At 44.6% G+C, this 14,114-nt stretch overlaps 1 protein-coding gene across 6 annotated transcripts in view; it reads right to left on the reverse strand.

The window, feature by feature from the left end:
- Positions 1-14,114, reverse strand: part of AOPEP (aminopeptidase O (putative)) — a gene marked incomplete at its 5' end in the record, with an annotated part of 271,341 nt that overhangs the window by 50,189 nt on the left and 207,038 nt on the right. For 4 of the 6 annotated variants that reach the window (XR_014018176.1, XR_014018177.1, XM_081262543.1 and 1 more), the window contains one exon: positions 12,931-12,984. The exons of the other annotated variants lie outside the window; for them this stretch is intronic. Coding sequence is in view for 2 of the 4 variants with exons in the window: in XM_081262543.1 (XP_081118669.1) it covers positions 12,931-12,984 (54 nt within the window). The remainder of the gene's footprint in view (positions 1-12,930; positions 12,985-14,114) is intronic. 6 annotated transcript variants of the gene reach the window in all.

Here is a 14,114-nt window from a genome sequence, read left to right on the forward strand (position 1 = left end):
CCCACGCCATGGCCCTGGAAGGGAGCCCTCTCTAGTCCTGATGAGACAGACTTTCTGACCAGCTGCCTGGCCCACAACAGCTCCCGGCACCTGTGGAACACCTGCCCAGCCCCAGCAGCCCAGGCCAGGAAGTACGCTCACAGGAAGAGCATGCTACCAGAAGCAGCCAGCCGTGGCTGGTCAGGGCAAGTGGACATACAGGACACAGTGTCTCCAGGCCCACTATGAGTCATGCCGGAGTGTTTCTGGGCCCCACAGTTAGTTTGGTTCCTGGGACATGTGTCTTCTGATCACACCCCTTTCCGTGCTATGGTTAATGTAACAGGATGAGAGAAACCACAGAGAACAAAAGGCTACAGGGGACCAGGCAACTTACTCATGCCCTCTGTAAGCACTAGAAAAAGACATCTTTAGCAGAAACACATGTAATCAAAGAAGGGGCAGGGACTCTGCAACATCAAAGCCCCTCAGCTGTGGCCCATGGTCCGCAAACAGGATAATCCTCAGATAGCTGGGACAAGTCAGAGATGGGGGAGGATCATGCTCACTGTTGGAACGGGGATACATTTCTTGCAAAAGGGAACATAAAACAACATTGTCTCAGCCACAGATTATGAAGCTTATGACACCCCACCTCAGGTGTATAGGTGAGCCCTAGCAGTTCCCCATGGAGTGAAACCTCTTGGCCCCTTCATCTTGACAAGAGTGCAGCCGTGACCTCATACTCCACCAGTGGCCATGCCAGGGTGTCTCCACAGAGCTGGGCTCCCATGGTCTCACAGATGGCCAAACTGCGGTCAGGAATCGTTACCTGTAAATTGCTGCTGGGAGAACCTGGCTTTCTTTCATGCTAAGATGAAGACCTACGTGACATCCTGGCCTGGCACTCTGGGTAATTCGAGGCTCAACCAGAACGTTCCACCCTTGAATGTTTGGGAGAGGAGAGAGTCTGCTTATGTTTCAGGACATTCTTTTTAAAAAAGAGCAGATGCCTGAAGAGCGAAGAGCAAGTCACTGGCTTCACTCACTAAGCACATGCAGGTCAGTGCTGGGGCACCTACTAAATGTCAAAATAATGATCGTTTTCCACCCCTACATATTTGTATTTAGCTTGGACTTTCTGTTGTTAACAATGCCAGAGCCCGCAGGGTGGGGGTGTGCCCGTGCACCCCAGCAGTGCCAGCACCACACTTCCCGCTAGCCCTGGGTCAAGCCTACTCAAGAGGCTTTCACCAAGTCAGAGCAAGACTGGCAGAAAGGCCAGCCAGGCCAGATGAAAAAGGACAAATACCAGAGGAGAGGCGAAGGATCAGTTATACTGCTGTCAGGATTCCATTATGACACTTTGAAGTTCAGGCTATTTGCATTTTAATAAAAGCCAGAAAGCAGGGATGGCTGTGTAACTGCATATTTCTTAGAAATAAGACGGGAGTATCCATTTCAATAACCCTCAAAGTAGAACAGAAATAGTCCTGCAGTTAATTGCTGATCAAGGGCTCATCTTCCAGAATTTCTGTTATAACTACAAACTAAACACACCCATCACAAGGGTGAGCTGGTGGCACACCCTCAGATCTTACCGTGGCTCTCAGTGTCATTCACATTCAGAGAGGATGAGGAAACACAGGACAATACTGCCACTCTGGATACTGGTGGTTACACGCAGAAAGTCAAAGGCAAAAAAGAGGAATCCACAAGACCCCTATCCCACACATACAATCTGGTCACGACTCAGCTGCCTTGACTGCGTCCAAAAATGCTTTCTCCAGCACACAGGTGGTTTCAGGTGACACAGTTAAGGTTTACATGCCCAGTACTCCCGCTGCAGTTAAATGCTGGATTCCAGTCCTCATGGTCAATCAAGTTACTTTTTATGAAAAAGATACAGAACAAATCTTTCCATTAAAGCAGAATTTCAAAATAATTGAATTCAATTAATTTAAAAGTAAAAATTGGCTGAAATGATTCTGACGTCACAAATATAAAACATACTACCATTCTTTTTCAATAATTAATTTTCTTAAAAGACTTAAAGGAAGAACACCAAAATATCAAGAGAAAATAGCTTTCTAAATGACTGAATTACCAATAATTTAAAAATTTCTTTTTGAAACCCCCCCTTTTTTTCTCTATCAGAAAGAACTACTTTGATAATCTCTCTCTCTAACACACACACACACACACACACACACACACACACACACACACACTCACAGTTAAATTTCTTACCTTGGATTGGTTCCTTGAACAGTACAAGCTGAATTGAAATTTAAAGATCCAGGAAAGGCATCACATTAGAAAATACAGCCAGTTATTTCATGCAGAAACCAGGAATGCCACACGGCCACTCAGCCACCAAGTACTGATCTAACTGCAACACCCTGAGCAACAGGAGCCCCCGGCAACCACTGTCACCCTGGTTGCCAGGACAAGGACACGAGAGAGGAGACAGCTGCATTGTCCCTTGGAGTTCCCCAAAGGGCTCTCAAAGGTCTGTGCAAAGGCCTGGTGGAAATTCAAGTTTCTACATCATTAATGGACTTGGTTTAATTAAATTAACACAAATTTCTGCCTCCTACCCTAACGTAACCTTTCTCAGGAGCCTTCAAGATATTGCCGAGTTTTCTTTCTTCTTCCTCACTAAGTCCCTGATGAGCTGCTGGAGGCGGTGCTTAGAATTAACACTGTAAAGTTAATCCAGTGGCTTGGGAGGCTGGGGCATGAGGATTGAAAATTCAAACCCAGCTTCAGAAATTGAGCAAGGCCCTAAGCAACTTAACAAGACCCTGTCTCAAACTATACAAAGAGTTGGGGCTGGGGATGTGACTGAGTGGTTAAGTGCCCTGGTTTTCAATCCCTGGCACACATGCGCACGTATACACAAACCCAAAACTCTCTAAAACCAAACCAAACACACTGAAATGACCAAAATACCAATAACAAAGGAAGAAGTAAACATTTATGATTGGAAAACCCACTACCTTCCTTCCATCAGTGCTGAAATCATTAAGAGCTAGTAAAACACAGTGGCTCTAAAATTCCAGGATGATGGAGTACCTGGGATGGCATCGGATAGCCTGAAAGATGAATGGAAGGCAGGAATCAAGCCTAGGAGGGGCAAGCAGCACACACACACAAAAAGGGCACGTATGTCCAGGGTTCTGGGTAACTCTAGCTGGCTGTGAAACACAGGCGCTGGAAGGAATCTTTCCGATGTAATAGGAGTGCAGCTCCTCATCAGGGACACCTGCAGATGGAAGGGCAAAGGCCAGGACGATGGAGGCCAGAAAACTGACTATATCTATGCCTTGCCCACAGGGAAAAGGGTAATGTCCCCACAGGGCCCGACAGTCTGATTCTTCCCTCACATCTCTGCCTTAAGTCTTTCGGATATCTCTCTTCTCAGAAACGTGTGCCTGGCCTCTTGACAGCTCTGGTTTCCCAAAAGAAACTGCATGGAAATGGAGAAGAATTTACGTTGGAAAAGTACAGAGGCAGGCCCAAGTCTGGGGGAATACTAGAGTCCATCAGAGAATCAACTTACAGAAAATGAGGCAGCCTCCCTCACCACTACTTGGAGGTTTGGCTCCTGCAAAGCCCCTGGAAACCAGGGGCTGCTACTGTCTCCTGTCAGCTCTGTCACTTCTTCTGCCTACCCGCTAACTTTGCACTTCAGTAATACATGTCCCAAACCTGTGGGAACCAGGAGCCAACAGCTCTCATAGTACCAGAAACGCCAAGATGAAGTTCTATGTGATACACATAACACACAACAATGTGGAGAGGAGCCTCAACGACATGCCTCATCTATAACAAAGGAAAATTAGACTGAAAGCAGGCTGTGACACACTCACATGGACTTCCGTGCCGACACACAGAAGCCTGAGAGCCCTCCAAGACACAGGTTGGGAGTTCAGAAGAATCCCCACAAACAACAAGTTGCTACAACACAATCCATAGCAAGTGCTCCATGTGGCCCCTCAGATGCCACCCAAGTACCCCAGTGCTGTGGAGCTTTGCTGAAATGGCAAGTATTATTTAAAAAATTAAACAACACAAATCTTCCCAGATTACCTTCTGGTCACATTTCTAGAAACCTGGGTAAACTGTGCATGTAAAACAGGCTCTAAGCCCAAATACTGTACATCCGCACCTGTACAACGGCAGCAGGGGCTTGCAGACAGTGCAAATCGCCGTCATTCTCCACCCTGCCAGCACATGCTGGGCGTGGGAGGCACCCTGCTCCAGGACCCCACCCACACGTGCCGGGGGAACCCTCAATCACTGTGACACCCATGTCACCTCATAAGTCGGGCTCTGCCCACAGTAAGAACCACCCTTTTATATCAAGTAGACCTTGTGTGACAAGGTGTCTCTGGTGGTCACAGTCATTCATGCACATCGGGTCCATTGTAGCTGTTTATTCAGACATTAGGCTCTGAAAGCCAGCTCCCTCCCTCCTGCCAGTGGACTTTGGAGCCTCAGTGCTGCCTGAGCACCTGACTGCATCCCAGCGTCCATGCCTTCAGCTAGGTTCCAGGTTCCCTCCAGAATGTTCTTTGCCTAGTCACTGCCAAAACCCACTGTGGATGAGCATGGATTCAAAAGATCAGAGGCCATGACCTGTGTCGAGGCTTCTGCCTCTGCTCCACGGGCGTCACCCATGATGAAAGGGCTACTTTACGCGAATGCTCTATTATGACTTATTCAGAAGAACAGGTTTACTTAACTAGTGCACTGCTGAGTAAGGTTTACTTAACTAGTGCACCCTGGGTAAGTCAAAATAACCAGCAACTCCAGCCACTAGGTCCTAAAAACACACACCAGTCCCTGCCACATTATTATCTTGTCATGTCATAAATAATGTGCCTACCAACTCTTGCAAGGGTTTTGGAAATAGTCCATATTCATACAATTAATAGCTGTACTTTTAATAAAGCATCCTTAAAAGTTAGAAACTAATTATCTAAACACATCATTAAACCATGGCTCTTTACATCCACATGTGTCTAGTATATATTAAATCAATGTGTATAATCAGGAATATAAACTTAAAAACACTGGTTTGAATCACAGGGGAAAAAAATCCTTCCTCAATGTAAACTAATTAACTGTTTAGACAATATCACATACCCACACACTCTCCATACTTTCTATCAAGTCCAAAGAAACAATGTAACTAAATAGTATTTTGTCAAACTACTGAGGGCATGAATGGTGGCAGAAACCAGCTCATAGAGCAGAGGGCAACAAAGACTACAATTTTAGTTAACGTGTGTCAACAATGTTTGAAAAACTCGGAAAAGCTTAGAAATAGGTTCTAGCTTTCTTTTGTCCCTAAAAATATAAAACAAGAAAGAACCTTATGGTTATTTCTTAAATTTAGCCTTCAGCAAAGATGTAGAGAAATTCAAACAGTCATGAATAAAGGATGGGAATGTAATATTTTCCACTCTGGAAAACAATGTGGCAATTTTTTAAGTCAATAAATTTACTTTTGACTACTAAGAGTGTACCAAGAGAACTGAAAACACATGTCCATACAATAATACATATGGGTCTCCTAGCAGCATTATTCATGATAGCCTTAAGCAGGAAACAACTCAAATGAGTGTCAACTTGTAAACAGCTAGACAAAATGTGGTATGTCCATATGACGGACTACTACTCAGGGATAAAAAGGAACAAACTGATACAACATGGATGAAACTTTAAAAACATGCTAAGTGAAAAAACAAGTGCATAAGACCAAATATTGTATAATTACATTGATAGGTAATGTCCATGAAATGAAAATCTATAGAAACAAAAAGATTCCTAGCTTTCTAGGGCTGGGAAGAGGGGAACAAATGGGAAGTGACTACTAAATGGGCATTGGGGAATTTTTCTGAGATGATAGGAATATTCTAAAACTGAACTGTGGCAATCATGGTACAACTTAGATAATTCACTAAAAATCAGTGGACTGTTTATGGTATATAAATTATACCTCAAAGTTTCCAAAACACATATAGGCGCACACAGATGCTATGGCCAAAGCTATGCAGTATTAAAACTGGGTTTTAAGCTGAGTGTGGTGGCGTGCACACTTATAATCCCAGCAATTTGGGAGGCAGAGACAGGAGGATGGCAAGTTCAATGCCAGCCTCAGCAACTTAGCAAGGCCCTCAGCAACTCAGTGAGACCCTGTCTCAAAAAATAAAAAGAGCTGGTGATATAGCTCAATGGTAAAGCACTCCTGGGTTAGATCCCCAGTACACACACACACATACACACACACACACAAAACAAAACCCTCAAATCAAATCAAAAAACTAAAACTGTGTTTGGGTTGTGCTTCTCCTGACTTGAGAGTGGAAAAGATGACCTCAGTCCATCAGCATTATGAGAATGCAGAATTCTGCTATTCAATTTCCTCTTAAAGATAATAAAGGAGCACGGGGGAGACGAGGCATGCAGGGGGAGCAAATAAATCTGCTTTTTCCTCATTACAGAGTTCAACCAGGGTCACAGCCCTATTAGACTGTAACCATGCAGAGCTTAGTTACTACTGAGTGCTGCCAGGGGGCAGTGCTGCAGAACAGGCAGAGCCCACTAAGGATCACGACCACTGCGCTACAAATACAGGACTTCTGTAGTGGGCCCGGGACAGGACACCTAGGCCAGAGATGATAACAGATGCTCCAAATGTTTGGAAATGAGAAACTAGTGAAATCCTCATGCATAGCTCATTTGTGCTAAAATCTAGCACAAATCCCTTACCTCCCAGTCCTCAAAATTAGTTTTACTTGTTAGAATCAATACCAGCTTAATAATTACACATAATGAAAACATCAATGTGGTAAGCAGACAAGGGTGTGCACAGTGACCTGGGACAATCTATCTTGCCTTTCCCTCCCTTTCCTGATGATTAGCTTTTGCAAGCACCTACTAAGCGCACTGCTGCACTCTGCCGGAGAGGCCTGTCAGCCGCTACGCCATCTCTGGGACGAAGGCTCATCCAAGCCCTTCCATGTGCCAAGGGGAAGGACAGCACCAGCACTCTGCTGAGGACAGAGCAGCAGCTCTGGGTTCCCTGCACAGTGGCCATGGCTGACAGCACTGACTTGCGGAGGCTGGAAGGCGCACGAGAGACAAGCACAGGGGAAAACAGTCATGAGGGAAGTAAGAGCAAGGACAAGCTGGTCAGTCTCTGGAGTTTTCTGACCCCCCACAGCCAGGACTCCTCAGCTGCCCAACCATCTACTCACAGGAGGTCCCAGCCAGAAGCCTCGATGCCGGTGCTACATGCAGAAGACGAGTCACTTAGGGCAACTTTACAATCCTGATATACATATATATTTTTAGTTGTAGATGCACACACAGTATCTTTATTTATTTTATGTGGTTCTAAGGATTGAACCCAGTGCCTCACACATGCAAGGCAAGCGCTTCACCATTGAGCTACAGCCCCGGCCCAACTTTACAACTCTTGAAACCAAAGAAGAGAAAAACAAAATAGTAAAGAGTATGTGAGCAATAAGAAGGCCCATCTAGAAATGGTATGGAATTATTTTTAGTTGAAGCTGATAGGGCAAAAAGTCCATCTCATGAAATATGAAATGCTGTGGAAAGGAGTGGGACAGGCAGGAAATGGGAAGCGCTATATTTATCTCCTCCTCTCCCACCAGCCCCTGGAGTATTTCTTCTATTTTGAGAAAAAAAGCAATAAAACTGCTTTGCCTATCAAGGTTCTACGGTCGGGCAAAGAGCTTGGCCGGTTGGCCTCACTGGCATGGTGGGTCACCTGCTCCAGCCATGGCACAAAAATGCTACCACCTTTGGGCAGGCAGTATTCAACAGGGCCACTCCAACACCACATCTGGAAACTGCTGTGGCTGATCAAGTCCTTGGTTCTCTCACTGCCATCAGAGGGGAAGCCCACCACCTGGGAGAGAATTGGGAATGTTCCAGAGGCTCCAAGCTGGCCCTCCCTGCACACAGGCCTACAGCTAAGCTTCTGCCCTCTGTCAACAGAAGAAAGAGTATTCCAAGAATGCCAAGGACTAAGAAAATGGTGGTGGCATTTTCTCATGATTCATTCCCCATTCCCATCCCACGTTCTCATTCCTTACTCTGTATTTAAAGTACACTTTACTGGGAAAATTAGGGATCCAGTGAGAAGTGGTGCCCTGCCTAAGCTGATAGAGCTGACTGGCTAATATAACATTTGACATGAAAATTATCCTCCATAAAAGAGTAATTCCTTCCCCCATAAAATATTCAAGCCTGCTCATAACTGAGAGGGCACGTGGAGTTTCAGTCCTCGCCATTAGGAAGCCTGTGTCAGTCCACTGGGCTTTGTCCAGTGACCCTTTTAACTACTTGAAAATGAGGTCTGATTATCAAGTCATGTTATGGCTTACCTACAAAAACTTCTTTCTAAAAAATATTGATCCTTGATTACATAAGCAAGGTCATTCTGAGAAGCCTTTTAAAATCATGCATAAGCCATTACTCACAGCTGAGACAACACACTGGACCATTTCTCCAGTGCCTTAAGTGGGTTTCTGTTATTAAGTCAGCACCCAGGGACACTTGTTACCCACTGGGAGCTGATTCAGTACTGCTCTAAGCCCACTAGCTGCTGGCTGGATGGGGGTGGATATCTCCACACTTGCTTTTAAGGTTTCTGGGAATTCTTCAATGCCCAGGACACCAGTACCATGGTGGCAAGCACTTGTGTTCAGGATGATCAGACTTCTGTAAAAAGAGCTAAGGCCTCACCCAAAATCAGTGCAGCTGTTCAGATGACTTCAACTCAAACTCCCTAGAGTTGGCAGGCACACTGATGCCAACCCCAGGGCAGCCTCTAGGTCAGCCTGGGAGACAGTGGACCCCTTATACCTCTGCTTCCTGTGGCTAGGAGATGCTGAGAAGGGACTGGACTGCTGCCTGCGTGTTCAGGCCGGGGACGTCAAGCTGGCCCATGATACCACAGTGATGCTTTCAACTTGCCTCCCACCCCCATGGCCATGCTTCTGTGGCTACATTTCCTGGTCAGTCATCTTGGTCCTCAAGGATCCTTCTGTTTTCATAACACAGCATGGACAGGTGACTTCAAAGCCTGGGAATGCTGGTAGGGAAGCTCAGCAGTAGTAGCAAGAGCAGGCATCTTCTGTGAGCAATGAGCCAGGCAGGGGCAGCACTTTGCCAACGAGGACACTGAGGCTTATAAGGGCTAGTTTGTCCAGGGTAAAAAGCTAGGACAGGGTGAAGATTGAATTTCAATCCGCCTGTCTGATGACAAGTTCCATGTCATTAGGGACTATAAAGAGAAGAAAAGCACTTTAGGTTTTGATATAATTCTAACAGCACAGACGACCTGCAGCTTTGGGTCTGTGGAGAGAGGAAAGGCACACATTTGGGGAAGAGGAAGAAGAGTGTCCTTCCACATAGGTTAACTCCTACTGAGGGAGTGCAGTCGGAAGACTGCTTGCCAAGTAAAATGTCTTCCACTAATGAATGCTTTTTACTGAGTTTTGGTTAAAATAGCTACTTCACTTTAATTCTGACTTATTTCTAATATGATAGAAAGATATAATGAACTGTCTTAACTAAAACAAAATAAGGAAGTTTTTCCAAATATGTTGGTAAGTTTTTCATAGCAAAAAGCCCAGGAAATCCATACAAATACCCTCTTCTTTATTCTTGATCTTAATATAAGTGACATGATTCACCTTCCAGATCCCCAGAACATCAATGTGAAGACAAGTAATAGAATTCCAAAATCCAGACATATTTATAATACACCTCTCCCTTTCCTGACAGCACATAATCTCCAAACAGGTTTGAGGAATAGTTAAAAATTGACAAGTTATGAATACATGTTCAAAATCTATAGCAATCACTATGATTGATTGTTCATTCTCCTTTTTCCTCCTATTTAAAAACTTGAACAAAGGACAAGACTTCTGTAGAAACAAATCTGATTTCTCATTACCGTGAACTCCAATACAAATTCAAAAAAAGGTGACTCTGAAGGTGAGGAAATGATTATGATCTGCCTTCTGTTTGGGAGACTGGTTTGCTCTACCTTTACTTGTTCCACTGAGCCTCTCCCTGGGATGGCTCAGGATGATAATGACTTTGCATCATATTCAAAGAAACTATCTCTGAGTAAAGGTGCTGGTCAGCCTATGAGTCAAGTCAGATGCAAATAGCACCAGCTCTGGAAAGAATGCTGGTAGCTTCCATCCAAGATGGGAGACTGTGGTCACACTACAGGCCTTGGCTCAAACCTCCTGTATTCTGAGGCCAAAGGCAAGTTAAGTCGTATGCACACCATGCCTGTGCATGCACGCCTGCAAGCACACACGCCATTCCCCAAACACTGGTACACTACTAATCCTCTGCTGGAAAATATTTCAGCATCATTTAGATTTGCCTCATGATAAGCACAGTTCTCTATGATTAGGTAATGCTATTGTTGACCAAGTCATTGACTTAATCTCTAACAAAGACCAAAGTGTGCCAGGATTGTCAGGGCAGGAATATCACCTGGTGACTTTTTCCTAGCACCTTTCATTTTGCTGGCAGGGAGGAATAAAGGAGGGAGAGAAGGTCTTCTATGCATGTGAGTCAGCTCAGTAACTACCTGCTTTGTTCCCTTGCCAGTTACACTGCACAAAAAATATCAGCAGCTTTTCTTCAAGCCACACAATTTGCCCTCTAGTAGCCCACAGAGTTCTGGGGATGAACTCTTCATGATCCAAACTCACAGTACTGTTTTGGGGGTGGGGAGGTTAATTTAGCCTATAAACAAATAGCCAAGCTAAACTATAAAAAATTCACTTAACTCTAAATTTGCATACATCAAGGCATGGTTATGCATAACCATGGAAAGCAGCTGGCATCTCAGGAACAAACCAGTAACAAATGTTAAAATGTACCTGTGCAGACTGACAAAAGGGCATTTGGAAGAGTATCTTTACATTCTGAAATAAAATGTCTAGGCATCTGGCCACACTTATGTCTGATTTAAAATACACAAACAGTATTTTAATGTCACAGTTGCCTGCTCTGTGACAAACATCACAAAACTTCAAATAATCTGTGCTTTGTGTAATTCACTAATTGAACATGTCAACCCTTGCAGACACGCAGCAGGAGCATCTCGGCCTGCTCTCTGGAATACCTGAGCTCTCACAGTTTGACCCAGCATGCGCCTAGGCAAGCAAAAATGAGAGGGGGGGGGCCCTCAATGAACTTGGAAAAGGCTCTCCCTTATGGGGTGTCACCTTGAGTCCCCCATACTCCTTCCCCTGCTTTCCTCAGAGTCTGTGACTCACAAATCCAGCGTGACATGTCTCTCCTCTCCTGGAACCCAAAGCTGCTAGGTGCCAGGCCCACGCAAATAGAGCAAACACTGGGACAGGGGATGCAGGTCTGGTCCCACCAGCAGGTGGCCTATGAGTTAAAACCTCAGGACCTTCGTGTTTTCACAATGGAAACAAGGGTTTGAACTGGAGACACCTAGAAGGCCCTTCCCAACGCTCACAGCTTCCCAAGGGAGGCTCTCAACTGCAGGTGTTGGTTTTCCTGTGGCAATCCCTCTCTTAAGGCCTAGTACTGGAAACTATTTCAGACCTTGCACAGCTTTTATAACACAGTCACCACCATACTCCTCCAGCTGCCTGCCTGACAGTTTTCCCAGTTATTCCGGACAGCTTCTTGCTGGTAGTGATTTTATTTGGTGAGGCTGTGTCAACTTTTCAGTTCTTCCTGATGTGGTCTGCAGCCAAGATGTGATTTCCACAGGCCCAGCACACTCACATCTCCTCTAACATCTAGAAACTCAACACGACCAGGAATCACTTCAGAAAATACAACATTTCAGAGAAAGTAGAGTTCACTCTCTGTCATAAAATAAGTTAGAATACTGCAACCCCATTTAACTAAAGGTAACAGGTAAAGCCTTCTCTTATGGAGGAAACTGTAAAATGATGATGAAGGAAGAGTCTGAGATTAAGAGTCGGGATTAAGAGCCTTTCCTCAAACTCCAAGAGCCTAGGAGAGGAACTTCACATCAAAATCAAAAAGCAATGATAATACTGAGAACAAAAATGATTACAGAATATTCTAAAATAGAAGTATGCTAGAATACAAATCTCATCAACAGCCTGAAAAATCCTTTGACAACTTCTAATTTAGAAGAGAAACAATGACAATTTGTCTCACTATAATGGACAAATTGAAGAGAAACACAAAGGGAATGATACAGTGTCTCTGAGAAACACAACTGATTTTCTGTAATAAAACCAAAATATGGGGCCAAACATAGAAACTTGTAAAAGTACCATTGCTATATTTGTTGGTGGCTAAAGAACAGTTACAGGAAGAAACCAAGGCTAACTTATGTTTGTTTTAGTCCATAAATAAATTTGAGAGTGCTTTCCTGTCTTACTGTCATGGAGGAGAAAAAGAAAATGGCACTACTGTGCACACACCATCAGGTGATCAGCCACTCCTGAGCTTTCCAAAAGACACACCCGTGAGGTGCAGCAAGAACTCAGTAAGCACCAAGATGACCACCTTGCTCTCACCAGGCCCTGAGGCGGCACATGCTGACCCTCCTACAGGATGATATATGGCTGCACAGCTGTGGGACTAGCCCCTGTGGCCAGGTCTGGCAGCCTGGGGCCTGAGCATGACAACAAAGGAGCAGAGGAGACCGCCCCCAGGCACCAGCACTTCTGCAGAAAACACACCACACTTCATGGACACAATTCCAGAGAGGATTAGAGCAATCATTTCCAGGAGAGAGAAACCACACCTAACAATGCTATAAGGACACAGAGGGCTCTGAGTCACAGGAGCTGAGAGTCAGGAAAAAAAACAGGTTGCTACAACCCCACCCAGTGTGGGAGAGTTCAAGATTCAGTGACTCACTGGGGATTCCGGAGAGACACTGAGATTCCACCCAGGAGGCCACAGCCTTTGGACCTGTGAAACAGAGGACAAAAGTGTTATCAGGGTGTCTGGATACTCTCAAATGCTCTCAAGAAATAGGAGCACTAAATATTAAAAAGTATGCTTTAACACCCACCAGAATGGCTAACAAAAAGAAATCTGAAAATACCCAGTGCTGAGGAGGAGATGGAGAAACTGGAAACCTTCAACACTGCAGGTGGAAATGTAAAATGGTGCAGCTACTCTGGTAGAGGATCTTTACCTGGTAACCACACACCTACAAGCCACAGGGCCAAGCCACTCCAGCCCTAGGTCTCCACTTGAGAAATGAACACATATGTCAACTCAAAGACAATCGGACCCATGTTCACAGAAGCATTATTCATAAGAGCCAAAAGTGACGCAAAAAAAAAAAAAAAAAATCCAAACACCTAACAACAACCAGTAAATGTCTAAACAAAATGTACTTTATCCATCCAACGAAATAATACTTTATAACAAAAAGGAACAAAGTACTGACACGTGCAAACTGCTGAACTTAAAGAGCCAAATCCAAAAGACTAAATTGTATATGATTCAATTTATGTGAAATTTCTAGAAAAGGCAAACGGTACAGTCACAAAGCAGATTAGTAGTTGCCTGGAACTGGGACTAGGAATGAGAACTGACTATAAATGGACACAAGAGAACTCTTTGGGTGACGGAAATATTCTAAAACTGAATTGTGAGGCTGGGGATGTAGCTCAATGATAGAAGGTTTGCCTAGCATGCACCAGGCCCTGGGTTCCATCACAGCACAGCCAAAAAACAAACAAACAAAACACACACACACACACACACACACACACAAAACAACTATGGTGACAGTTGCTGTATGACTTTACAAACTCAACAAACTGCATATGGGTGAACAAACTGTATATGGGTGAATTTTATAGCACATAAAATATATACAGCTCAATAAAGTCATTGAGAGAGACTCTGAACCACCAGCTTCCATTGGTCATGGGTGCTCAGCATTCACCTTCATCATTAGGAGTCAATGCTGAAGGTGTAACCTCATTCAGCACTGGAATTTAAAGTGAGAGAGAGAGAGAGAGAGAGAGAGAGAGCGAGAGCGCGAGAGCGAGAGCGATTGTGTGTGTGTTAAGGAAGGGGAAAAA

The sequence above is a fragment of the Spermophilus citellus genome (assembly GCF_964194105.1).
Source record: "Spermophilus citellus genome assembly, chromosome: 12".
NCBI lineage: Eukaryota > Metazoa > Chordata > Mammalia > Rodentia > Sciuridae > Spermophilus > Spermophilus citellus.